The following is a 25,893-nucleotide window of genomic DNA, read 5'->3' as shown; positions in this document are numbered from 1 at the left end:
CTGAATCAGACCTAACCTGGTCAGAAGGCACATGAGCTGACGGACCTCCTCCCGCATAGTGGCTGCACCGCGGCGCAAGTTGTAGTCGAACAGCTCTCGGATAAGGCCCTGGGACACAAGGATATGCCTGATGGCAGAGTTGGTGGCCAAGGCCCGGAGCAACGTTATGCAGTGTTCCGTGACGGCTGAGGCACAGCCGTAGCATTTAGTTGAAGACGTGTGGCCACAGCCTAAAACAGACAAGGCACGATACTGGCTGGCAGTAAATGTGGGTTGGACAGTGGTTCGCGAGGACTTAGTTGCTGCCTCTCTCTGCTGCAGATCATATTCCAGAAGCTCCTTTCGAGAGGCAAACACTTTCTGCAACACAAAGAAGGAGAAATGAAAATTACGGAATTATGAAAGAGCACACAATTGCTAATCCTATTCATCGGCTATGGTATTTTCATTTGCACTATATATTTTATGGAGGAACCTTGCTAACCAACTATCTCAAAACTTGAAATCCTTCAAGTCAATGGCACGCTTGGGAAATCCATTAGAAATCCCAGCCTAACTCCCAGTTATCTGCTCTATATAAAGACAGGTTTTCTGCATTACATGCAATACAATATTGTAAAGGTGACAAATCAAAGGTATTCACAGTAAATACAGCTTTTAGAAACGATTTTTTTGGTTCTTCCCTGAAAGCATGCAATTGAGCACCTACTGTTAGCTATATCCTTGAACACAGAATGGCAGCATCTTACTTTCTACTTCTGATGCGCACTGTATCTAGTAAAATAGGGTAACAAATGGCCTCAATTCAAATCAAAGAGCATCATACCTGGATGATTTTGGAAAGCTCATCAAAAGAGTTCTTGCAGTCACCACAGTACTCCTGTGCCAGCTGGAGTATATATCTATTCACGCTAGCTGAGGTAGAGCTGATCCCTCCACTACTACCAGATTCATCCTGGAACAGAGGGGAAAACAAAAGAAATCGCATGCAGAGACTACACGCGCAAGTAACAGCCGCAGAGCAGCACCCGAGGCAAGGACCTTTAGCTTCTCTGGGCAGTATAAAAGGTCAGTGTCTCACAAGCCTGTCTCCTGCAAGGGTTCTGTGCAAGATGCACCTATCTCCTGTTACCTGTGGCTTTTCAGGGGCTGCCTCGTTCACTTTACACAGCAGGTTTTCCAGCTGTGGTCGGTGTCCCATTAGCTGGTGATACACTCTGTCAGCCTTGTCCAGGAGAGAGTTGATATTCGTTACTGCCTACGAATAAAAAGAGAAGGAAACTCTTATTTTTATATTGATGAGCTTTTTAATTCCACTTCCATAAAACTACACCCAACAGCTTCCAGGTCCTTCTTCTCTTCCACCTTTCTCTATCTCTGACTGAGAAGCAGCGCTAACTACAAGGCTTTGGGTACGTGGGCTCCTAGAAGTCATGGTGGCCACACATCAAAGCCCAGGCACAGAAAGCCTAGCTAGATTCCTCCAACAGAAAGCACAACAGGGAAGCCAGAATCTTTGATACTTTGCTTTCATACGCCAGAAAAGTTCCTATAGATAATTGCAAAGCAAACCTGCCATGAAGCTTCCTCCAAATTCACTCTCTTGTACAGCAAGACAGAGATGCAGTGCTAGATAGCTAGTTTAGGAGAAGTAAAGCACTGAATGTCATCTGAAGAATTACCTATTTGGTGGAGCAAGCTAATAAATAAAGGATTGTACTTCATGCCTCTCAAGAAAACAGAGACAGGAATGAGATTTTGTGAGATCATCAGCACCAAAGCCAATGAATCTGCTATTAGTCTCACCTTCTTTCGATCCTCTTCGTTCTCTATAGGATCCACTGCGCAGCAAGGCTTGGCATACAACATGAAGTCAAAGCGAGCGTATTTACAGAACCCGCAGGCATTGCAAAGGAAGGGATCCTTCTCATCATAATTAATGGATCTGAAAGGCAAGCCGGAACGATCAAAAGAATGCTGTTAAGCTTATAAAGATAAGTAGGGGAATGAGGTAAGCAAGCTGCAAATGCACTCAGCAAGTAAAAGAGAAGGATGGCCCATAAAATGGCTCATCTACCAAATTGCCCTGGGGAAGCATCACAAGCGAAACACGTAAGGTACACACAAATCACAACCTACAAGTCAGGCACCAAAAATCCTTACGGAATAGGTACCATACTCCAGCCAGTAAGCAGTAACAGCTGTGAACTTGTTCCTAGCAGCGCTACTTTAACTACACTAATTCCCAGAATGTCAGACTAGGGCACTGTGCCCTTTTTCGAGAATATAGATAAAAAAGAATCCATTTTGTTTTTTAAGGTCCAGACTTTGAATAGCTTACACTCTGCGCACCGTTGCAGCAGGACTAGCTACAGCATACTTCTTATCTCCTGCTGCAGACCAGGGTAGCATGACATGAACTGATTTATAGCTCCCATAACTCAACCGGGGATATGAAAACCTTTCAATATACCAATAATCAATTCATCCCTGCGAAGAATCTGCTAAGCACCTTGAATTCCTTCAGGATTAGAGAGGAGTACAGGACAACCACGAGGGGAGGAGAAATATCAGACGAGGAGACAGATCTCAAGAAAGGGAAGAGAGAAGGATTTACAACCCTGTGGTGAAAACCTAAATAGTGCACAGTAAATGAGGCCCCGAGCCTTGAACCCCAGCCTAACGCCCTTGAGCAGCCCGGTCAAAAATAACCTTATGCTGGGCATCTTCTTTCTTAAACTTCTGAGGGCTTGAATTGAAACTTAGGTGTTCTTTCAGCATTGTCATATCGGGTTTCTTTTGGTCGCCTGCATTAACATTAAATCCCTGTAAGCCTTTTTTATACTTCTAGACTAATTTGATTGTGCAGTGGTATGAACCAGAATCACGTATTTAAATAGCAGGGCGTTTTGCTGAACATTCAACACGGGCAACAGCACGAGGGCTCCAGAAAGCCCCGGCGCTGGCTCCGGGGGGAGGCACGAGGGTGACGTACCTGCACTTGTGGCACTGGTACACGTTCTCGCCGCAATTCCCACACACTCCCGGGTTGGCCGGGACGGACGCGCTACACCGAGGGCACTGCAGGGTCTCCGTGGAAGCCTGGTAATTCTCATAGAAATCCGCAAATTCAATCATCAGGTTGGAAGCAACAATGGGCAGTGGCAGGTCAATCTTCACCTCCGTCTGGCCCGGGGTCAGCTGGACTTTTTTGGCTTTGTGCCAACGAGCCGGCCTGGGGAAGGAAGAAAGCCACGTTCCTTTGCAACGGGGAAGGCAAACACAGCCGTCTCGGCTCAAAATCTGCATTAAAGGGGGGGGGGAACGGAGAGCAGTTCTAGGATTCGTTTCCTTAACTCCTGCATTGACATGATATGTAGCCAGAAATATATTTTAGAAGCAGAGCCGGCTCCAGACAGAGCAACGTATTGGAAAGGAGCATTTTCCATGCTTAAAGCAGCAGTGAAGAGTTAGGCCATTCGACTTCTAATTGTAGTTCTATTACTGACTTGTTATATAGGTGCAAACAAGTAATTTAACACTTTCCGCATTTCTGGACACTCTGCAAGAAAAGTTTCGAGAATCACATTCCCCCGGCTGTGGTTTTGGTACTGATACTGGTCTCCAAACAATTAAGTTAGGTGTTTAAAATTGAGCCTGTACAATTTATTTTATTTTATTTTATTTTTTTTACAGGCACGTTTCAGGCTCTAGGAGAAAACTGGATCTTTTCTTCAACATCTTCTTTTAAGAGAACAATCCCACCCAACGTGCACTGACAGCGATGGGTAACAGCTTAAGGAGGAATGTGAGCTAAAAGCAGCAGCCAGACAGATGAAACCAAGTGAGTGCAGAATGGCAAATGCATATTCCACCTATTCATTGGACCAGAAATAGTAACATTAAATTCAGACACTGCCATACCTCCTGCCTGCAGGAGGAAAAATGATTGCAGAGTTTGCAGATTAGCAATATAAGCAAAACCCAGGACAAAACAGCCTAACATATGATACAATAAACTCCTTTGGAGAAGTTGCCTAGAGGCGCTCAGAGGGGACAAGGCCAGACTAGAAACACTTGAACATTTTGATTCCCAACTGGATCAGGAAACAGTGGCTTTCAACACAAAGGAACTATGAGGTAGTTTTATGTGGATCATCTCAAGGACTTATTCTTGCCAGCATCTTGATTAGTAAGAGGCACATGGCATAACGACATGATGGTAAGGAAGCCTCACATGGACTCTTTTCTCCACAAATAACCTGCAAGTTTTATCAAGCTAAGTCAGTGCATCTATACAATAACTGCTGTTTTTTCCAAGAATTGGAAGGCGAAACTAAATCCCATGCTTTGGAAAAGAGCCGTATCAATACTAGGAATCTATCAGCATCATATTAAATTTGTGTTCTTCCGTCTCTCCAAATTCTCCTACCCTGCATCAAATACAGAGATGAACATACTTGTTTTTCAGCTCCACTATGGCTTGCACTGTCCTGTTGTTGTAATAGAGGTTGATGGTTCGGACCATTTTGGTGCGTTTCAGGTCTCCTATCTTCACTGTCACTTTGCTGATGGTGTGGCTGCCAATGAGCTTCACCACTTGCTGGGTGGTGGTATACCGCGTGTCCACTTTGATGGAGGAAAGTTTTATGTACTGGGAAGACAAAAACAAGGACACGCTGGCACTGTGATCACATCCCCAAAAACGCAGAAACGCTGCAAATCACGCTGCCGTAAAAGGCTGGGATCCTTAGAGATCCCTAACAGGGTTAAGGAACCCCAGTTACTTACGCAGAAGGGCACCTCTGGATTGTTGCAGACAAGGCAAGGATCACTCTCCAGGTAATAGCCATCAAACTCCACCAGCCCAGACAGAGTGCTGGAGCGAGGGAAGAAAACATATGTAATTTGGCATTCACTGTGTTGTAATCATGAGTCATTCAGGCAATCAGAATAGTTTTAGTTTAGCTCTAGTCCCACCCTGTCCCTCACCCCAGTCCCAGATTTCATAACAAAGTGTTACAATGTAACTTGAAGAAAATAAGTTTCCATCCATCTTTGCTACATAGAAAAGTGTTGTTCTTCACCAAGCAGCATTTCAGTATAATTATTAGATTTTTTTTTCCCCCCTTAACTTGGTAGATAGAAGTCTGCCATTCTCCAAAGGCCAGCTGCAACAAGCACGTAATCTCAGTAGGAGGCCTTCCTCCACCATGACTTTCTTAGAAGAAATATCCAGATCCCCCCTCTGGATCACAGCTCATCTGCTGAAAAGCTCCTTTAATAAAATGGATCCAAGTCAGAAGTGACTCACTTGTAAATGTTGGAGTTGGGGTGATTGGTAAGAATATAGTTTTGAGTCCGGAGAATTTCCACAGCCTTTTGGGAATATTCCTTCAACTGAAAAGCAATTAGGAAAAGATCATCTCTGGGCAACAAAGATTTCTCTTCTTCTGGCATTTCATGTCTCCCAGAAGATGCATACACTATACCCACAGGAATTTATGTAGCTAAATCATTACCCAGAAACATAATTGATCCTAAAATTAGATCTTTACCACAATAATGACTCTATTAGCCAGCCACTGACCACAAATTCCTGCCAAGCTTTTGCAGGGCATTCCCAACTCTTTGCATATATACATGCAACTAGCAATGCATCTTAAGCATTTGTTCTCAGCCCACTGGTCCCCTGAGAAATCCTACCACTTCCTTTGTTCAAAAGTAATGGTTATAAAAAATTTCTAGGAACTGAAATATCAAAAATCTATAAATCAGACCTGGAAGAAAGATATATTTTCCCATAGAGTCTTCCTGTGGGAAATTTTTTTAATAAAAAAATAAAAAAAATTAAAACCACCACCACCACCAAAACAATCCCCCAACACATACCCCCAAACTGCTAAATGTTAACAATTTAATTCAAAGACGAATCTTTTTTTTTTTTAAGGAGTCCGCATGTTTTTGACAGAAAAACTGTACCAGCCCTATCATAAACAAGCACTAACAGAATTCAGAAGCAGCAGCAGCACCCGGGATGCTGCTCCTCCTTTTCAGAATGCCACTATACCTTTTTCTCAGTCTGCTGTGTTTTCAGAGAGAAGTATCCCAAGAGGTCTACGAACTGGGCAGCCTTTCTTCCATAGGCTGGAAGTTCTGGCCAGATTGACCACATGAGATCCAACAGTAACTCCTGCTGCGACTTGTTAGAGTTCCTGTGGGACAGATCCATTCAGCTTGTGAAAATAGCCGCACAGACTGCTTGGTACACAGTCTTATTTCAAAAGGAAAATATGTGCTACAGTTAACCAAAGCTTCTACAAGTATGTAACTATTATCTTTCTATACATCCAAATTCACATAGTTAAACCTCATCTCTTCTTGCCACTGGCCATATTCCAGTGCTTTCCGAAATGAAGGCAGCTATCTTGCAACTACGGAACAGAGTCCTGAAGGAGCTCAGCACCCCGAACTCTGCCTTCCCCTATATAATCTACAGTCCCACGTTTTTAACTGTGTCAGTCTGCATCTGCCTCAGAAAGAAATGCACTCTCCCCCAAAACACCTATTCCTGCAGATGTCACGAGGCAGATTCTGCAAGCAGAAATAAAATGCTGCTTTCAGATGACCACTGAAGTTGATCAGTAATGAATAAGCCACCCCTGCCCCAGCCCCGACAACTGCAAAACGGCACAAGCAACTCAAGGGGATGCCATCCACCTGCAAGCCTCAGCACCCTTTAGGACAGAGGCTCAAGCACTAACTCTTCTGGACAGAGCTTGTTTGAGCCGAGACTGGCTGGCAAATGCTTTGCGGAGACAACTGACAGAGGGCCACAGTTATCCGGTGTGCACATCTTCACCCATGGTAGGGTTTCACCGAAGAGCAAGCTCAGAGGCCTCCTCCAGGCTCACCTGTAGATGTGGAGTGCGAGGCAGTGGGCCTGCCATCTCACGGAGGATGAGTTGGACTCCAGCAAGAAGCAGCGCAGGAACTGGATGAGGGTTTCCTTATCCGCAAACTTGTTCAGCTGGTTCACCAGAGCTGTACACAGCTGATCTTCCTGACTGCCTGAACTCTCACCTACGGGTGGCACAAGAAAGAAAGGCATAAGAAAGAAGAGGAAACAGAATACCTCACAGGCAGGCCAGTTTTCTGCTTTATTCAGCAAGGATAATGTGGACAAGTGACTGTGGTTTAGTCCATGTACTATAAATGTTCACAGGCAACAAACAAGTTCAATATTCCTCTCTTTCCCCCAAAACATAACCTAGTACTCTTGACTAGTACAGAGGAAAACTGCTGAAATACTTGCCAGTAAACATGTGGGAAACATGCTACACATCCTGCTAAAAAGGAAAAAAAAGATCTCCCACGGGGCATCTATAGAGTGGAAAGTATCACAGAATTGTCTGACAGAGAAAACCAAAACGGTTCCCTGAAGAAAAGCCAAGAGAGTACTCATGCCCAAGATTTTTATAGGAAAGCTTAATTACTTTCCCAAGAATTTGGGCACCTATTAAGAAGCAGCACTGGCTCCAACATAGCTTATAAATTGAGCAGCGGAAACAAGTCTGAACACAGTTATTGAAAAGAAGAGTTAACTAGGTGTGCATCTCCAGTACTTGTTTTAATCCCCGTGAGCCTTTCAACCTCCTACAACCCGGGCCAGACAGCTTACATGGAAAATACTTTGTCACCGGTATAGGCAATTTTCATTACACAACCTTAAGCCCAGTCAAATTAACAGATACTCGCAGTGGGCTTGGGATATACTCAGCCCCTAATCTGAGCCCCAGCTTTAAGGGAATACTGCTTCATCTCCGACCCATTCCAATCTATCTGCAGTAAAATTGCTCTTCTGTCCTAACCGACGCTAAATTCTGCAAGTGCTCTTGCCAAGAGCCATGCCCCTCTCACAGCAGTAGTGTTTATCACAACGAGAAGCAAAGCAACTGCCTCTAAACAGGAACATGAATTGAGAGCAGCAGGCTTTAACCCTAAAATGACTGCTCACCCTCTCGCTCCTTTTCCTTTTCTTCTTTCTTGCTCTTTTTAGTGGAGGATTTGCTCTGTGTCGCTGGCTGCCCAGAGCCTGATGCTGCAGGAGCAGAGGCGGAAGAGGTGCTTGATGATCCAGAAGATGAAGCCACAGACAGCACTTTACTGCCACACAGAGCACAAGACAGCAGCTGCAGGAGAACTGGGGACACTCCTTCATCTACCAGGAAGCTGACTTGAAGGAGGAAATAAAGAACCGCTGCAGGGGAAAAGGAAAAAAAAAAAAAAAATGAAACCCGAATCAAGAGAACTCAGAACACGACAAGGACTGTTCCACAAACTAGCAGGACCCTCCACCCCTACGTTAGGAAAGCACAAAGTGTGGGTACACCAAGGTAAGGTGTTTCATCCCAAACTGCACACTGGCACAACAGCAGTGCAAGCACCAATGCGGATCTCTTATTCCCATTCTTTTAAGTTATCCCTTACACCATATTGCCCATAACTGCACCCTAGGGGTTCGCTAGCTAAGGAACAGATGCCGTTAGAGCACTGTAATAATTAGTGCTGGAAACAATTCAGTCCTACTCAAAGCTCTTCTTTCTCTCTGCTGAGCTTCCCCATCCAAGAAGCCGTGATTCAAACTGAGACATAAAAAACATGAAATACTCTCAGAGAAACAACTCACAGTCATCTTTAATGCAGAATTTTTGCCAGTTTACTGTTCGCTGCGTGGCGATCTCTGCGCAAGCCTTTAAATGTTCCATCTGAAAGGCAAAACAGAACTGGGTTAAACATCACGTTAGTATTTCTATTACTGACATCTTACCCGAGTGCGATGTACACTTTTTTCTTAGTACAGTCGCACAGTTTTCCTTACCAGGCTGATCAATGTATCGTACTGCAGGGCAGAGCCTGAACTTGCTGTGACTACGCTGGCACGAAGGAAAATGCCTTGCTCTTCTAGGAGCTTTTTAATTCCACGAACATGAGAGTCCAAGGTGTGAAGGTCTCGGAGCTGGCGGTATTTCTCCTTTGATCCACAGATAAAGAGCAAAAGCTTGCGGACTTGGCGGCGCACAAACGGAGTCTGCTGGATCATCAGGTACTAGACAAAGAAAAGCCTACAATATTAGTACTGCGAACTCACCAACAGGCCACCTGCAGCACCAAAAATACAATGTGTTTTCTTACAAGAAGAAAAGAAACTGGAGATGCAGAAATGAACCTGTCAGCTTTAAGATACTGTAAAGTCAGTGTAAACAAGTCAGAGGCAGAAGCAGCAGTGCACTGCAATATTACAGCATCCTGAGCCGGGCAACGGTGAAACTGCTTCCGAAGGCCATTTTTTGTCATCTGCCTGTGATCTCAAATAAAAGGCTAGTCAAGCTCCATCAAGAAATACTTTCCCAAACTTGTATGAATGTAAGATAAGTTCTCTCAAGGAGGAAGCTGTACAACCAAAGGAACTGAAAATATAAATCCCAAACATCTTACTGTTTTTTTTTTTTTTTTTTAAAGGACCAAGTACTAACAGCAGAACACAATGTTACATTGTACCATCTCAGAAAAGGTTTTGTATTTGATTTTCTGGCAGCAAACAGCATTGAGTTACAGAGAGAATAGCAGTCTTATTCTTCAAACATGCTTTCATATAGATTGCTGTTCAACATGAATAAAGCAATGCCAAGAGTTGACCTTTCGAGGAGCGGGGAATCGGAGAAGGATCTGAGATAGTCCTACAGAAGCTCGTTTCTCCCACAAAAGATAACATTACTGGCATTTTTCAGTTAAAACTTCCAGGTGTGGCACAAGCTCACCTACCTCAGACAAAAAGTAGAACCAGGAGTGATCAAAGATGGGAGGCGGGATGCGGGAGTTTGTGTCTGCAATCTTCTTGATCTGATAGGGCAGCCGCAGTACCATCTCGGTCAGAAGCTGAGTGTAGGCCTCAAAAACATCTGCGGCATGACCCTGGAAGCGAGAACACTCGATCAGCCCCCAGCACAGAACGCTCCCAGTGTGTTGTCATGAAAACTACAGGGTGCATCTGTTCATTTTCTAAAAAACAAAGCGCTTCTGCACCTTTGCTACCACAAGAAACGCTCCTGACTGATAAATGAGCACAAAGCCAACAAATCTACATCAGGACTTTAACTAAAAGGCAACTGTTGGGATGCAGTAAGCTTCTCTACAGCCCTAAGGCATTTTAATATACTAGCCTTCAACTTAAGAGACATTCTTACCTCTAACTAGGCTCATTTCACTGCACCTGTGCATATATCAAAGCCTCCCCTGACATCAGTGGAATCTTAAAATAAAAAGGCACCATGGTGGTTGAACAAGCCTAGGATTTAGTATGGAAATCCCCACCAGCTGCTAGGCTTCCTTGCCCCAGTAAGTAGCAGTGGTTCAGAAATTCTGCCTGCCAAGCAAAAGGAGTCGCACGACCAAGTAGCTTCCCTTCAGGAAGATTAACACTTCAACCAGAAACAACGACAGCAGCTCCGCAGAACTGCCTGCTTCAGGAGCGCCTCAATGGATATAGCAAGCTGGGCTACTCTGTCAAGAGAACTCAAAGCAATCCCAGCCGTGACAACACTGCAAGAGAAGGGATTTTAATTGCACAACTGCGGGGCAGACGTCAGCTGACAGCACAGCACTTCTGCAAAGATGCTTGCGCCTGCAGCTGGGCAGCAGCGCTTTTACGCGGGTTGCGCAACGCTAACAGCACAGGGTAGGACTCACCTTCACGTACTGGCGGAGGAAAAAAGGGCTCATGTCGGGTGGAGAAGAAGTCGTGTGAGGTTTGAGGAGCTGGCTGGAGGCTACGGGCTCCTCATCGTTCTGCTGGCTTTTCCAGTACTCGAGCAAAGACTTCAGCACATGCAGGCAGTAGTCAACGGCACCAGAGCTCAGCAGCGCAGCAGCAGTGGCACTAGAGATGAGGGAGGAAGACTGAGACAAGGAGGAGATGGATTACTAGAGCACCTGAGAACCACAGTTTCAGAAGAGCAAGGGAAGCTGAGAGAGTCGGACAGCATTTGCTGACAGTACGGATAAAAGAGCAGGTTCTTACAAAACTTTACAGGCGGCTTTTAAGTTTGGGGTTTGTTTGAGGTTGGGTTTTTCTTTTTTTTGTGTGTGTTTAAGAAAAGCAACTCAAATATTTACAGAGACTCTTTTGAACAAGTGCTTAGTAAAGGAAAACAAAAAATCTCCTCTTAAGTCTAATCTCCCTTCGACACATGTGCCAGAGGCCACTGTGCTATGGATTAGATGACTACGGTGCTTTTTTCTCCCTGCCTTTTTTTTTTTTCTTTAAGTTGGGATTTCTATTTGTTTATCTGGGATTTGGCCAGCTGGGGGTGAATTCCAGTAGAGAAAGAGTCCCTGTTGCAGATGCCGCTCAGAGGCTCTGCTCCACCCAGGTATTGCTCCACCTGCGTTCTGCAAGACGATGAGCTTTGATTTCTGTGGGAAGCTCAAGTGAATAACAAAGGCTGGAGAAAAAGCTACTGTAAATAAAACTATTAAAGCAGCCCTGTAAATCCAAACAAACCCCACAGCTCATAAGCTCATTAAAATTTGATGCAGTTCAGACTAAATTTTTTAACCTCTATGCTTTTTTTTATTAATCTCCTTCCCACCACACATACTGCTTTTTATGCCTTATTACTGTACCTTTTAGCAACAAATATCTAAGGAATCCTCTTAGTGACTTTTACGTTGACACAGCAGCATACTGCTTTCCAATAATCACATTACAAATCCTCTTTAACCCCTTCAGCACCAGTAGGATGCAACAAAAAATCCGCTAGGCCATTTTAAGAAACATCATTCATGTGCTGCCTTGAGCGCAGTCAGAAACTGCCCACAAAACAAGTGAATCCAGTCATCTTTTCACGCTGGTTTCCTCCACCCTGAGTTTCAGCAGAGATCTTTTTTCACGATAGCCAAGTAACAGCAACATAGCAGATTCCTCACAAATTATTCCAAAGCACATTTAGCTGTTTTTTAGTCTTAGACCACGTTATTATAGTTACCAGCTTTTAGACCATCTTTGATGAACGAAAGCTGCCCAACCTCATCACCTCCCTGAAAAAGCAGTTTGAAGAACGTACCTCACAAATGGAAGACTTGGATCCTGACTTAGTTCTGGACATGAACACACTAAGCAGTCTCATTACCACCAAGTGCACTTCATTCACAGGAGAGCGTTCATTTTTCTTAGACACATCCTGCAGAGAGAGAGCTTGCTCACTTACAGACCTGACCATAATGTCCTAGGCATCAAAATTTCAGTGCTTTGATCTTCAAGAAGCATTTCTAAATGAAGCTCAAGCAATAATAAAAAAAGAACAGCATAAATTTCTCAATATAAGGGTAGACAGTGGCCCGGACCTCAGGGAACAGAGTTACAAAAACAAAAAATACATGTATGTAATATTACACATCACTGATCGTGCCTGTTTGATAAGCTGAATTAAGGGAAACAAGTTTTCACGCTAACTTGTTGATGCCAGAACCAGGCATTTTCATATCATTTTCTACCTTATATGCAACGAGCCAAGAGAAATAAACGGTCTGAGCACATTGGTGCAGCAATCTATTTGTACGACTCCTCTGCACCTAATTCCTCCCATGGAAAGAAACCCCATCTAAGCGTAGCAAATCAAGCATGTGTACTCATAGGATAACTTGCCTTTTTGTCCATGCACAGTTCTGCAATGAGCTGGGACAGAAGGTTATCCAAAGCTCCCTTGTCTTTCTCGTCATCTCCATCTAGGTCTGTTGTGAGCATCAGAATAACCTGGAAACAGAAGTCAGAGAAGTAATAGAAGACAGGTTCCACATTTTTGAGACAGATGCAGATTATCTTCCATAAAAACCCTGCAGATTTTATTTTAGATTAATATATGCTCTTTCCCAAATTCTACCTGCACCATCGCACCCTAATATGACCATTTAGTATAAACCCCAAAGACTCTCCCCAAAGTCATGGGATTCAAGGGTTTTAGCCCTTAGGCTCATAAGCCAACAGCAACACCACACTGAAAAGGGTATGTATCTACCAAAAATCTATGGGAAAGAGTGCTGTGCAATATACTGAACACTTTAAAGAGGGACTCGCACAGTGCCTGGGCAGGGAAGAGGAAGGGAAAAGCAGGTGCACATAAAAAAACCCTCTGTAGTAGTAGTGATTAAGTCTTTGATTAAGCCCTAACTCCTGAGCCTTCCTCAGGTACCTGCATGTAAGGAATGGCACGGACTCCTCCAACATTCCTCAGCTGGGGTAAGTTTTGCAGCAGCCGCTCCAGCAACATCAGTCGGACCATGTGCAGCCTAGGAAATCAGAAGCGAGGAATTAGACAGGAAGCATTTTGGACACGTTACAATAAATGGGACGCAGCAGGATCACCAGAAGAGCACCGGAATTTATCACAAAAGCTCAGAGCAAGAAGAAATCCTAAGGTGATCAACTTAGCAGGGACAGGAGTGGACTCCCTGCGAGTCCCTGACAGCCAAGCGACGTCAAAGATGCAGAGCAACTCTGACAAAGGACACAGTTACTTCTTCGCTTCAGAACGATACTGCTGAGCACGATCGCCTGCAGAAATTAACTGTCTAGAAACACGCAGTACAGGTCAGTTCCAAACTGCACTGTAAAAATGACTGAGCGTGTTCCCATGTAATGAGAAACCGCAGACCTTTCCCAAAGGGCTCAGCACATACCATTTTTTCCCTGGCACTGAATTTCACCATCTCCCAAGCTTTATATTTTAGTGACCCCTCTGTTTAATAGCCTCACGCAGGGTTTCTTCATCACTTTTGTACATGCAGGAGTTTTAGGGGACACACACCAGGTTTGTGTAACATGTTACACTGGTGAACGCACAGACGGAGGCATTTTGCAGAGGCGCAGTTTGCTCTAGACTGCTTCAGCCAGACTCACTTCTGTCTTTTATTTTCCAAAGTGGCTAATTATTTTCAATGCATTTAAGCACCTATGGTCTATTCCTCTACAAACAATGCCGCTGCTGAACATACGTACTGTTCTCGGAAGAGGAAAACAAAGACCCTTGCCTGTTGCTGGTGTGGACATCTCCTTCAGCCTCGCCTTCTCCTTCCGAACCATCTCCTTCTTGCTGGCCTGCAGTAGTGCTTATAGCACCTGTGCTTGAGCTGACACTGCCTGGTCCAGCAGGGTGGCCCTCAGCTGTTGTGTCCCCATAGGCACTACTACGGCCAGACACTGAAAAAAAATCAAAGGAAAAAGGAAAAATAAAAGAGAAAAGGGGGAAAGACAATATCAGCTCAATTGAGCATACATGTTGGTGCTTCACAGCAACCCACAAAGTTGAACTATCCTTTCAAAATTCTGGTTATAAGGAGATGGTGTCAGCGGTTATCTTCAAACTTAAAAAAGGAGTGTCATCTCCACAGATGCTATTCAATACCCCTAGCAATGTTCTGTTTGCCAGCCTCATCTTTGTGGCACAAATTGAATTGGTTCCACAGCAATAATTAAATTTAAACAGAGTTGGAAGAGGGGTGTTATATACAGCATGGGCAGCATGGACATAATATTTGTAAAAGCCTGTGATTACTGATGACCTTTAAATATATGAAGAACTTTTTTAAAAACTAATCTCTAACCTGGGCATCAGTCTCAAGCAAAAAACAGAAAATTAATTCTATCCCACTAGAAATTATCCAGCAGGTTAGTGAATTCTTTCTATCCTGCCGTAGGCTGCTGCATTGTGTCATTACAGGCCAGCAAACAACTACTGCAGATTCTGCAGGTCTCGCAAACTACAAAAAGTGAGGAAATACCCAGTCCGTATGGCACTTTGGCAGTAACGATAAAACGATGCATGGCATCGCCTATTTGGAGCGGATTCTCTCTTTATCAGGGATCACCCCCTCCCTCCCACACCGCAAAGTTATAGTAGGAATCTGACGTGAAGACACCAGTCCAGCAAGAGGTGCTTACCGCTGTGCTCACCAGCCACGGAGTCCACTGCACTGCCACCGCTCTCGGAGCCCACGCTTCCACCATGGTCAGCAGGTGAAGTCCGAAGAGTTGAGCCATCCGTTGCAGCTGTGCTGCCTTCATCATCAGACGCTGGAGCTAAAAGAATAACGAGAGCTGTTACAAGTAAAAACACTGTCTTGGTATAACTCCAGAAGAAGCACACACTATGAAAGAAAAGCCACAAGGATTCGTCTTTGGTTTCTGGGTCAGTTTTCAACTACAAATCATAAAAGAACTCGGAAGTGTCATTGGTACATTTAAGCCTGCTAAAAGCAGTGGAGGGGAGATACCTTGAGAAGGAAACCTTCTCATCAAATGGACAATTATACAGTTGACATGAAGTCAACAGTAATAACTGGTCCTTCGAAACCTTATTTACCAACAAATTTTAAGTCATCATTTAGGTTAGAAATTATAGATGAAACTTGCTAAAGAGAGCTGAGTAATAATCATAAATACAGGTGAGAACTATTTGCTGTTGGCATCTGTTGATATCAATAGCTATCACATGCAGGTGCAAGCAGCAGTCCTCAAAATGATTCACACACAACATTCTGCCCGTGTACAGAAAAGAAATGATTTCCTAAGTGTTTGCCCTGGCCTGGAAATAGCCAAGAAAGTTAAGAGAAATATGTTGTACTTATTCTTTTTTTAATCTTCCTGCATTTCTTTAAAATTAGCAAAACCTAAAATTTCAAGAGCTAGCACGTTGCAAAAACTGGCACCTGGACTTTGCTTTGATCCTATCCATGTGTAAGATCAAAAATTCACCCCAGAAACTTTTCCTTAACAAGGTGCATTTCAGCCGTATAACCACAGGAAAAGAGGAAACACCCTTTAAGCTGCAAATATCCAGTGGCATTGCTCATTTTATAGCAATGAGCAAAACAGCGCCCAGTGTAAGCGCTCCTTGTCAAAATCATTTTGAAATGCTTAAGCACCCGCAGAAGCCACTACAGCAGAATAGCTATATATATATTTTTTTAAGATGAACAAAAAAAGTTTGATTCTTTGCAGTGAACAGTTACCTGATGCCGTTGTATCAGAGAGCGTTCCAGCATCAAGAGAAGAAGAACTGGGTGCTTGGCCAGACAGTCCTAAGCTCTGAAGTCCAAGGGCACTACTGCTGCTCCCTGCAAGAGGAGAACAAATGATGAACACTACCATAAAGAATGCTTTAATAAAAAGAGTTCTCACTGGCCTTCCTGGTACATTTTATGGTTCTACTATCTCTGCTTTTTTGGTGGTCACATCAACAGTTTCTGCTCTATGTTTCTTTCTCAATTTCCCCATATCCTATTTGCCTTTTTGACTGCCAATAATGCACACATCTTACCTTGTTGATCTTGTTGCAGGCTCAAAGCAATAGCCAATTCCACCATTGTTTCATCATCTGCATCTGGAGGAATGTCCAGCATTGGTGGGAAACCCTCTGCTCCAGCCAGAAGAGCTTCCAGGGGCGAAGGGTTCCCATTATTCACATTTTCAGAAGTCTCCAGAACCATTGATTCAGACTAGGGAGAAGGAACACAGTGAGAGCTGTTGCCAAACCACCACTAGCTAAAGGAGCACTAAGGATTGATCCTTCATAACTAAACTAAATCCAAGCACATAAGAGACTTGAAAGGCTCCAAAGAGAAGCCCTCTGGACTTACCACCATCTCAAAGTCCCCATGATCAACCTCGCTTTGCTCCTGGCTCTCTTGTCGGATATGCTCGCCATTTGCGATCCCGGAACTCTGCAGCTTGTCTTCTGCATCGTCGTCATCGTCATCATCTTTATCTCCTGAGTTACAAAGGATTAATTCACAAATGCACTCTTTCCTCGCATCAAGAACAAGGTCACTGACACCATAAGCATCAACAGCATACCAGCTCTAGAACAGCAGGTTTCAACGCTGCTGTGTAGAAGACTCCAGGTTTAGTTTTTTAATCCCACTTCTACCTGTTGCAGGAATCAGGAGCATTTGCGAGGCTGAAACTTTAACACCTCCAGGCCTCCAAGCCTCACTAAGAGTATGGGGTAAGCTGGATGGAAAAAAACCTAAGTTGTCCTTCCTTTACCCAGTCTTTAATAGCTTCCATGACAACTACAATTCACATAAATGCTAAAAAGTATCTCTTGGATGGAGAGCTGATACACTAATTCTAGTCTGCACACATTTTTAAGACTGATTTATAAGGACTTGAAAATATGCACAAAAATACTACGATTGTCTGAACTACTACACCCCTAGAGCAAACAGTTAGATGTCCCTACCGCAGAAATGGGAATATCTTAGAAAGATCTCGAATTTGAAACCTGTGGCATCAAGGAAGAGGCGAATGCGGACAGAAAACAGTCTTCAGGGGACAAGAGAAAAGGAAGAAAGGAAAAGAAAGGAGAAAGACTGGTTTTGTTGCATTTAAAGGACTAGGTTTATTTTCTTGTCAAGAATGAGCCCCATATCACTACCTTTTATGACAAAGAAGGGAGGTCATGCTCGTTTAAAGACAAAGACAAAAATCTTGCATACCCATAGGAGTATTGCTCCGAGGGGAAGATGGCAGGGTCACATGTCTCCGCTTGTTCCTTGGTCTCAGCACTCTGATCAAAGCTTGTTTGCAAGAAAAGCTCACTGCAGGATCCTACGGGGGGTTAACAGTTAACCGTTAAACTTCAAGCTTTTACTGCTCCTTCATAGTATTTGGAAATGCAGCTAAAAATACACTTATGATTCTCCGTTGGTCACGATTCCTGTAAGGCATATGTCACCTCGTAACTTCTAAACATCGTATTTCCACCAGAAGCCATAAAGCATTACTTATCCTTTCACATGCAGCACACGACAAACATTACTAAAACACAGGGAGAGAGAAATTTCGCATTCATTCACTTGTCTCCCAGCTGTGCGGTTTTGGCTGCACACCTTAATTTTGCATGACCTCGCATTTAACTGTCTCCATGTTACCAGTGTTACAGGACGATATGGAGCAGAGCAAGATGACGTACCGGGCAAAGTAACATCTGCATGTAGATCTTGGATGCTGTGTGGATACAGTCCAGTTCACACGTGCAGTATCCATGGATGATATCCACCAAAGCATTGACCGTGGCTTCAACATGAGTCAGACCTAAAGAGGAATAAAAGTAGGACTGTAACCATCTATCTGTTCATTTCAGCATATGGAGCAATACACCTGCAGGAAGCATCTTTTGTTTGTAGACTTCAAGGCACAACATTAGCACCCTAAAAATAGTAAAGTTCCAGTCCAAAATGAGCTTACACACCAGTCTTGCCAGTCTAACACATGGAATACTGCACATGCCCTATACCAGTGCCACTGAATATCCTCTAACACCAAAATAACCATCCATAAAGTCAGATGTGAATAAACCATTCGTCATCAGTCCCTGTATACTCTTGAACAAAAGCATTAGAGCAGAATTTGCAGATATACTTGGAGAGCACACATGGCATCATTAAGATCTTAAGTCTAGTTTGGAACAAGTCACTTTTTCTATTTCCAAGCTTAAAATAGGTTCCTGCAAAATACACAAGTTTGAATGTGTATTCAAGCAAATGAAGAGTTAGCACACCTGGCAAGCAGGCAGGGGCAAGGAAGGCGTTTTTGGGTTTCGATGCATGTAGTTTCCAGAAGTGGTTGACCAGCTGGGTAATAAACGTGCACCCATCTCCTTCAGTGTGTTTCTGGGCCTCTTGTCCTTCTTCACTTTCTGTACAGATCAAAAAAACAGCTGTCAGAATTGCACAGGTGAAAGCATCAACCAGCAGAGTAACACTAAGTTTATTTGAAACAGCTTTTGTTAGAGACTCTGATATCTTCATTACAAGGACTATCTCATATCAAACATGTCAAGTACTGTTTATACTTTAAAAACTGGTAATGTGATTGCTCAAGAGAGAGAAATGTATTATGAACAGTCCCCAGCATCTTCAGCCAAAGTGCGTTTGTGGGAGCTCTCCAGGATAAACTATTTATGATCACTGTCACGCTGAACCAGACACCACAAGACATCTTCAGTCATCGCATGAGAAAACTGAATAAAAATCCAGACTTATCTACCTGATTCCAACTGTGGCAGCTTTGACTCCGTATAATGAACAAGATTGTTGGGTCTCATAATAGCAATGGATCGAGCAGTGATGACCAACCTCTGGAACACTTCAGGATCAAGGTCCTTCCCTTCTTTGGTTGAGGAACTCAAGTACTGAATGGCTTTACTTAGCAGTGCTTGATCCTGTAAAGTGGAAGATACCGTAGGCAAAGAAACAGAAGAGACAGCAGCAGCAAAACAACTGAAATACAGCTGCATGGGGAAATTTGGCACTCGCTGCATTAACTCTTGGTCAGTATCATTTAGGAAGGACAATTAATATTAAAAAGTTGTCCAGTAACAAGAAAAGAGTCTGGCTGGAGAATTGATTTTTTTTTTTTTTCCTCCACAGACTTAAATGTGAACGGAAAGACCAGTGTATAAATGCAGCCTTTGCTTGCCAGTTAAACAGTTTTCAACAGGAATCTACATATTTATCTCAATTATGTTAGTGTACAGTCTAACCACTATTTACCTTTACATTTTCCTATCATATTAAATCAGATGCCTGCAGAAATAGGAACCAGAGCTATGGGACACAGCTGGCAAACAAACCTCACGTGTTTCAAGATACTGATTTCCCTAGATTAACCAATATCACTTCCCACCAAAGTCTTCCAAAAGCATTTTAAGTAGTGAAGTTCTGATGAAACAGACTGCCAGGAAGGCAGGCAGCAGAAACTAAAGGAAAATTATCCAGCAGGTATAAACTGCATGGAAGAAGCGCTTTCCAGGGGCATGTTGCACCTCAACCATAAACTGGCAAGTTACAGTAGACTTTGAAGTCCTTGCTCCAGGTTACCTTGTGGTTATGGTACGCTGAGCGGCTGGTGTGCAAGCTAGCCAAGAGACTCTTGGTTTGCTGCTGGACGCTGGAAGGAGCTGGCATTGACAGCAGCATAGTAGCCAGTTCCTGAGCTGCCACCTTATTCTTCTCCTGTTCCCCAGAAGAGACAAAAACCATTCTTCAGTACATTTACCATGAAGGTGACGCAAAAAGAGTCTGATTTCTCCATGTACCTGAGGCTCCCCTCCTCGCTTTGCTCCTCCCTGCTGAGCATGCAGGTTTCTACCTCCATTCAATACAGTTTTGATATCCCACTCAATTTATGATTTGACATTTAAAGGACATTTCACACGTCTACACAAGAGAAGTCCTTCTGAGATCTGCGGGCTGCTACCCTGCTGTTTTTGCAAACGAGGTCACTCTACAGCACAAAAATCCCACCAGCGATAAATGCAAATGCCAGTTGTCACTCTAAACTAGTTTAAATGCTTTTCCCTACGTCAACTTTCAGATCAGCGCTCCGAGCAAAACGGATGCGGCTCTCTTCCGGTATCAGGCCCTTAGGGCTGCAGGAGGTGCTGATGATCTTGCCCCTCCTCCCCCTCTCTGAAAGCTCAAGCATGTGTTCAGAAAGTTACTTGCCTTCTCGTTGACTGGTCCTACAGCAAAGCAGCTTTCCAGCGCTTCTAAAGAACTCACTACTAGCCTGAAGGGAGAAAGGAAAGCAGGCTTGAGTACAGCAACCCTTCTCTCTCCTTAGCACTTTGCTTTATGCAGGCTACAGTCATGAGTAGCTCAGAGACAGCTAACGAATGCCAAGTACAAAATCAAAGCATGATAAAACCTGCCACAGGCACCATGCATATCATTGCATTGTGTTACAGACCAGAGTTAAACCTGGCTCACGCTCACAGACAAACTTAGGACTGCTTTAATAATCCACAGCTGAAAGACAGGGGCTTTTCTCTACCAAAGAGGATAAAACAGTTCCTTACGCAGCCTGCAGCAGGGATAACTTGGATTGTCTTGACAGTACCAATTCACCATGGCCCACAGACGTACGTATGACTGCAGATCAAGGGTTGGCATGACACATGGCAAAAAGCGTAACCGACTTTTCTAAGGGAGCAAGATTCTACCCGCTTGCTATTTTCACACAGGTTGCTCTTTCCTATTTGGAGTTTCAGCTCAAAATAGTCCGGAGGAAAATTAACTCTGAGCACTGGGTATGACCCAAGCGAGGGATGCTGAAGTCCAAACAGCCTGTATTTGGTCACTTTTGACAGCAGGTAAGGCAGGCTAGCAAAATACTTGCCCCAAGGGAAACCCTTACTGACAGCTCGCAGCAGAGCGCTGCATCTCCCTCGCAGCACCGCTCCTCGCCTTGCGGTGCGACTACCTGAAACGCCACCATCTGACACACCGAGAGGAGCAGTGCAAGAATACAGATAACAGGAGGGAAGAGAGCGCGTTAAGGGGAGAAATAACGACGACGGAGTGGACGCTAAGTAGAAGAAACAGCACGAGAACGAGGCAAATTCTCTGGCCTGGTGGTGATAAGGAGCAGCACATTCCCCTACTCTCAGCCACCCTCCGTAAAGCGAGTGGGGAAATATAAGTGGGAGAAGAAGACAGAAGGAGGGACAGAAGCAAGAAGAGTCTGTCAAACAAACAACAGTTACGCTGTATCCAGCGGAAATCTGCAAACCACCTCCTCTTTACATTTTGCTAAATCATCTGCCATGCAATGACCAGAATGTAAAGAAGCGAATGTCACTCGAAAAAAAAACAAAAAAAACAGAAAACAGTCAACAAAAGCCACATCATGTGTTCTGTCTCTCTGACACACACTCACTCGTGCAGAGAAAAGGATGGCATACTAACCGGTCCAAGGTGGTTAGGGACTCAGTTTCAGAACTTTGGGGGAGCAAAGAAAAAGGAAAAAAAAAAAAATGTGTAAAGCTCACAGAAAAACTCCCTAGAACACATTCTAAGCAAAAGGCAAATTAAATGGGCAATCAGGAAGCTGGGAGAGCAATATATACAGTAAATCTAAGCACGGCTCTACCTGGGCAGCACACGCCTGCCTAATAGCAAAAGAAATTAAAGGAGATCCAGGCCACCTAGCACAGAGAAGCCAAGCACGTTGCTTAAAGCATCATTGAAGGTCAAATTCAAAGATACAGACGCCAAACTTCTGATGGGAAAACTGCCTCTTGCCTGCCATTAGCTGTTCCTACTCAAGAGGCCCGTTATAAGGTAATGGCATTCTGTAACACGTAAAGTAAAAATAAACGTTTTTTGGGTGCTGGGTTTTACGAAAACAATCTCACTGCTTTGGAAAAAACAAGAAGCATGTCTGTGCAGAGAGAGACATCTTGTGGAGGCGTCATGGCAGAGGAGAGAAGAAAAGAGAAATTACGCACAGGAAAAAAAAAATCCATGAACTATTATATAAAATATTACAGGACAGCAATAGGTGCCAAAACCCTTCAACCGGATGCAACTGCCACTTTAAGCATGACAGTTTCAGTAAGACAAAAATCAACTGTCATTTTCTCCACTTAAGTCAAGTGACGTACACCTTAAAATGCTTATTTTTCAGCAGCGCTGGTTCTTCTCCGATCTGTTTTCCCTCCTGTTCCTGCCAGCTCTCAGGCTTTCTACAACCCTTACAGCACAGACCGTGTGAGCTCACGGAAAGAAAATAGGACGGATGTAAAAAAAGGTTTCCTTTCTTCTGCCAAATACATGCCCAACTCATCCCTGTGGTCTGTCTTGCAGCAGGGACGTGGCGGGGGAGAAAAAAAAGCAGAATCACTTCTTCCACCACAGTAGTTAAGCCTGTCATATACAGCCTGTAAGATAAGGTGTTAGGAACCACTCGCCTAGGGCAAGGTCACGCACGAAGTCCTCCTCAAAACTGAACTCAGGTTTGGAGAGGCCTAACCTTTGCAAGCTCTGGAGACTGAAAAAGGGCTAGCTCGAAATGAGAAAATGTACCGAGGCAGCAGCAATCTCCTCCAGCTCATCGAGACGGCCGTAACAAATGAACTTAGCAACATGAAGCATAAACACAGACCTATCCTCTAACTCCGCCAGATACTTCAAGAGCGAGTGGGAAGCCCTCTTCAGAAGATCATTGACTGTTCAGGTGCTGTTTTGCACAGCAGTGAGAATCCTTCACTAACCCTGGACGTTCTCCCGGTTAAGAACACCCAAGTGTATCTAGGGCCCCTCTAGAGCGACTAGCCATTTTTCAAAGGCAAATAAAAGCAAGACTACAGAGATACCTCTCCAGAACGGTTCCGCTAGCAGCAGCCGGGGCAGCTGTCTCCGTGTCTCCAGTGCCATTCCCTTGATTCAGGTTTGGGGGGCAAACATTGCTCACGGAAGCAGATGGAAAATCCTCGGGGGGCTCGTCGGGCCATCCAAACTGCTCTTTGGTTTTGCCATAAATCTTTATGGAATCCATCATTGTGACTCCAGCAGGATCCACAGAAGCCCCAACTGCAGTGACAAGAGAGGTTTCTTAAACAAAAAAAACCACAAAATGCTTTCTCCTGAGTATCAACAAGCGTAGCTTCTTCAGGTCAGGATAGTAATTACACTGTCGCTTACATACATCCACTGACTTAGTTTCACCTCCTTTTCAAGGCCACTTTCCTTCTATATTACCTCAACACAAAATTCTTGAGCTGAACTGAGGTATGGCACATTTATTCACTGCAACAAGAAGCTGGGCCCTCAAGAAACATTACGTGTGCAGGATCTGCACCTCAAACTCTCTCTCTGTGGTCAGGTCAAACCAACAGCTCGTGGAAATCCTCCTCGCGATGAGGTCAAGCACAGCAGCTTCAACAAGCTAAACCAACAGGTAGTCAAAGCAAACAATCAACAAAGACTTACTGAAGATGGTTAGCTTTTTGTCAGCCTGCAAGGCTTCCTCACGAGTGAAAGGGAAATCAAACCAGCGAGCCCTAGTCATGTTCAGCTGCATGGTGCGGCCAAATATCTCCAAGTACGAGGGCGCTCTCTCTATCGCTTGCGTGCCAATCTGGATCCGCATGCCCGTCATCACCATTGTGCTGTTATTGTTCGTCACTTCAATGGTGAAACCCCCAGGCTGCAGGAAACAAAGCACAGCTCAGAAAGGGAAAGTCAAAAAAAACCCCACTGCTAAGCACAACCTTACATTACATCATCTCCCTGCAAGACCAAGGGCCATTTTGCACCACGGCACAGCGAGCTATTCCCTGAGAATCAAATTTGACTTTCTACAGTGTTCTTTTTAGAAGTAAAATGCCCATTTGGAAGTCCTGCGTGTGAAAGCAGACACACAGCTTGTTCTGTAGAGCCTTCCTATGGTGGAGGATTAATCCTTGAAAGCAGAAGACTGGCTGTAATTTTTGCATGCTGAGCTGACTGTTCAGATGTCTGTATTTGAGCATACAATGGAAATCTCTACGTAGGTGCCTCCAGTGTTTATTTAACAGTATTACTGGTTTTGCACAGGATCGTTTGAAAAACAACGCAGACTTCTGAGAAAAGACACACCACCAACCCTGCCAGTAATGTCACCTAGAAGCCTAAGAGAGCCCCCCAAATTGCCTCATTTACCTTCGTGTTGGCCACATACATGCCGGTGGAATTGAGCCGGTGCTTTATCTGCTGAGCATTGTAAACCTGCAGCAGGTCATTGCCTCCAAATTCCACATCTGTGAGCTGCTGGTTGTGCTCAAAGAAGTCAATAGGGAAGTTTACTTGGCTAGATGTGCGAGTTGCTAAAAGAAAAGAGAGAGGCAATTTTTACAAGAGACATTAACAGGTAAAGCTAAGGTACAAAAGCTGCAGAATGAGCTCACTTCTTTTGGAAATGCCTGTGGTTGCCAAATAGTCATTCATTTATCATATATGCCTACGAAAATATTCCACCATGACTGTCACACTTAGTCCTGAGGTTAACTAGTAATTGTCAGAAGTGAATGTCTGAAGTTTCTATAGGATGCTGATCAATCTTCACATCTGCATTTGCCATTGGTACCTTGGACAAGATAAACACAAGAAGAAATGCCTTACTAATGGCAGCTGCCTTGCGCTTGCGAACTGGCTTCATGATGCTGATGACACTGCTGGGTTGGAGCGAGGGCTGGAGCCAGTAGGAGGTATTTTCTACATTGGCCATGTAGATCCGCAGACTGCCATCTTCGCACAGGAGGATCATAGTAGTCCTCTGCTGCTCATTGCAGGCGGTGTGACGGATGGCCACCATGTCCTGAATCTGGAAAAGCAAGCCATGCAAGTCAAGGGAAGGACCTGGCAACTGCTGTTCACAGCAAACTCTTTGCATGAGAAAGGTCGCAACGATTAGAGAGCGCAGATAAGAAGCTCAAAGATGATGATAAACTAGAGCAAAAAATACCTGTCTGGAAGCAGGGGTAAAAATACGTTCTAAACGCTTTAAAAACACAGATGAGTCAAAAAGCTTGTATAACAAAAACTGTTCCCAACAGCAGTTAAAAGCCATTATAAACGGGAATCATCTTTAGGATACCGTGAAAAAAGCTTGCATTATGAAAATCTAGCTGCAATGGAACCACAAAAGAGTATGCTTGAAGGGCCAAAAATACAGGGAACCACGACTGACCTTTGCTTTGGCTGGCAAGGTTTTAATCTCCTGGATGAGAAAGGTATCTGGCTTCACCATCACCACCAGTGGAACGCCTGTGGTTTGTTGAACACAGCACACCAAGCCAGGATGGTTCATGACCTCAGACCACTGACACAGCGCTGGTGAAGTCTTACTCCCACCATTTGAACTGCGAGAGATGAAGGGCAGAATGACATTAATTTAAGTAACAACATGCGAAAAGAGGCAAAATCCTTTACCGTTCAAATTAGTTAAAGCTTCCTCTTCAGGAGGAACCCTAAGCACTTCATTAATGAACAGCCAGGAACGTAGGTGCC

General features: G+C 44.1%; 1 protein-coding gene across 6 annotated transcripts in view; it reads right to left on the bottom strand.

The window, feature by feature from the left end:
• Window positions 1-25,893, bottom strand: part of UBR4 (ubiquitin protein ligase E3 component n-recognin 4) — an 80,184-nt gene that overhangs the window by 23,714 nt on the left and 30,577 nt on the right. For 2 of the 6 annotated variants that reach the window (XR_010886356.1, XM_067310857.1), the window contains exons 45-79: window positions 25,574-25,745; window positions 25,006-25,207; window positions 24,547-24,710; window positions 23,836-24,052; window positions 23,220-23,436; window positions 21,811-21,843; window positions 20,569-20,632; window positions 19,942-20,076; window positions 19,109-19,283; window positions 18,621-18,758; window positions 18,033-18,154; window positions 17,557-17,668; window positions 16,696-16,826; window positions 16,377-16,554; window positions 16,069-16,173; window positions 14,999-15,154; window positions 14,089-14,257; window positions 13,251-13,347; window positions 12,707-12,814; window positions 12,126-12,242; window positions 10,750-10,959; window positions 9,826-9,975; window positions 8,882-9,109; window positions 8,690-8,768; window positions 8,018-8,260; window positions 6,915-7,083; window positions 6,071-6,215; window positions 5,315-5,400; window positions 4,792-4,879; window positions 4,461-4,654; window positions 2,996-3,235; window positions 1,807-1,945; window positions 1,133-1,258; window positions 827-955; window positions 17-360 (exon numbers count right to left, since the gene is read on the bottom strand). Coding sequence is in view for 5 of the 6 variants with exons in the window: in XM_067310857.1 (XP_067166958.1) it covers window positions 17-360; window positions 827-955; window positions 1,133-1,258; window positions 1,807-1,945; window positions 2,996-3,235; window positions 4,461-4,654; window positions 4,792-4,879; window positions 5,315-5,400; window positions 6,071-6,215; window positions 6,915-7,083; window positions 8,018-8,260; window positions 8,690-8,768; window positions 8,882-9,109; window positions 9,826-9,975; window positions 10,750-10,959; window positions 12,126-12,242; window positions 12,707-12,814; window positions 13,251-13,347; window positions 14,089-14,257; window positions 14,999-15,154; window positions 16,069-16,173; window positions 16,377-16,554; window positions 16,696-16,826; window positions 17,557-17,668; window positions 18,033-18,154; window positions 18,621-18,758; window positions 19,109-19,283; window positions 19,942-20,076; window positions 20,569-20,632; window positions 21,811-21,843; window positions 23,220-23,436; window positions 23,836-24,052; window positions 24,547-24,710; window positions 25,006-25,207; window positions 25,574-25,745 (5,382 nt within the window). In the remaining variant the exon portion in view is untranslated. The remainder of the gene's footprint in view (window positions 1-16; window positions 361-826; window positions 956-1,132; window positions 1,259-1,806; window positions 1,946-2,995; window positions 3,236-4,460; window positions 4,655-4,791; window positions 4,880-5,314; window positions 5,401-6,070; window positions 6,216-6,914; window positions 7,084-8,017; window positions 8,261-8,689; window positions 8,769-8,881; window positions 9,110-9,825; window positions 9,976-10,749; window positions 10,960-12,125; window positions 12,243-12,706; window positions 12,815-13,250; window positions 13,348-14,088; window positions 14,258-14,998; window positions 15,155-16,068; window positions 16,174-16,376; window positions 16,555-16,695; window positions 16,827-17,556; window positions 17,669-18,032; window positions 18,155-18,620; window positions 18,759-19,108; window positions 19,284-19,941; window positions 20,077-20,568; window positions 20,633-21,810; window positions 21,844-23,219; window positions 23,437-23,835; window positions 24,053-24,546; window positions 24,711-25,005; window positions 25,208-25,573; window positions 25,746-25,893) is intronic. The other 4 variants (XM_067310858.1, XM_067310859.1, XM_067310860.1 and 1 more) reach the window with 4 other exon arrangements.

This window comes from Apteryx mantelli, chromosome 26 (genome assembly GCF_036417845.1).
Source record: "Apteryx mantelli isolate bAptMan1 chromosome 26, bAptMan1.hap1, whole genome shotgun sequence".
NCBI classification, from domain to species: Eukaryota; Metazoa; Chordata; class Aves; order Apterygiformes; family Apterygidae; genus Apteryx; species Apteryx mantelli.
This window is presented reverse-complemented; position numbering and strand designations above follow the sequence as displayed.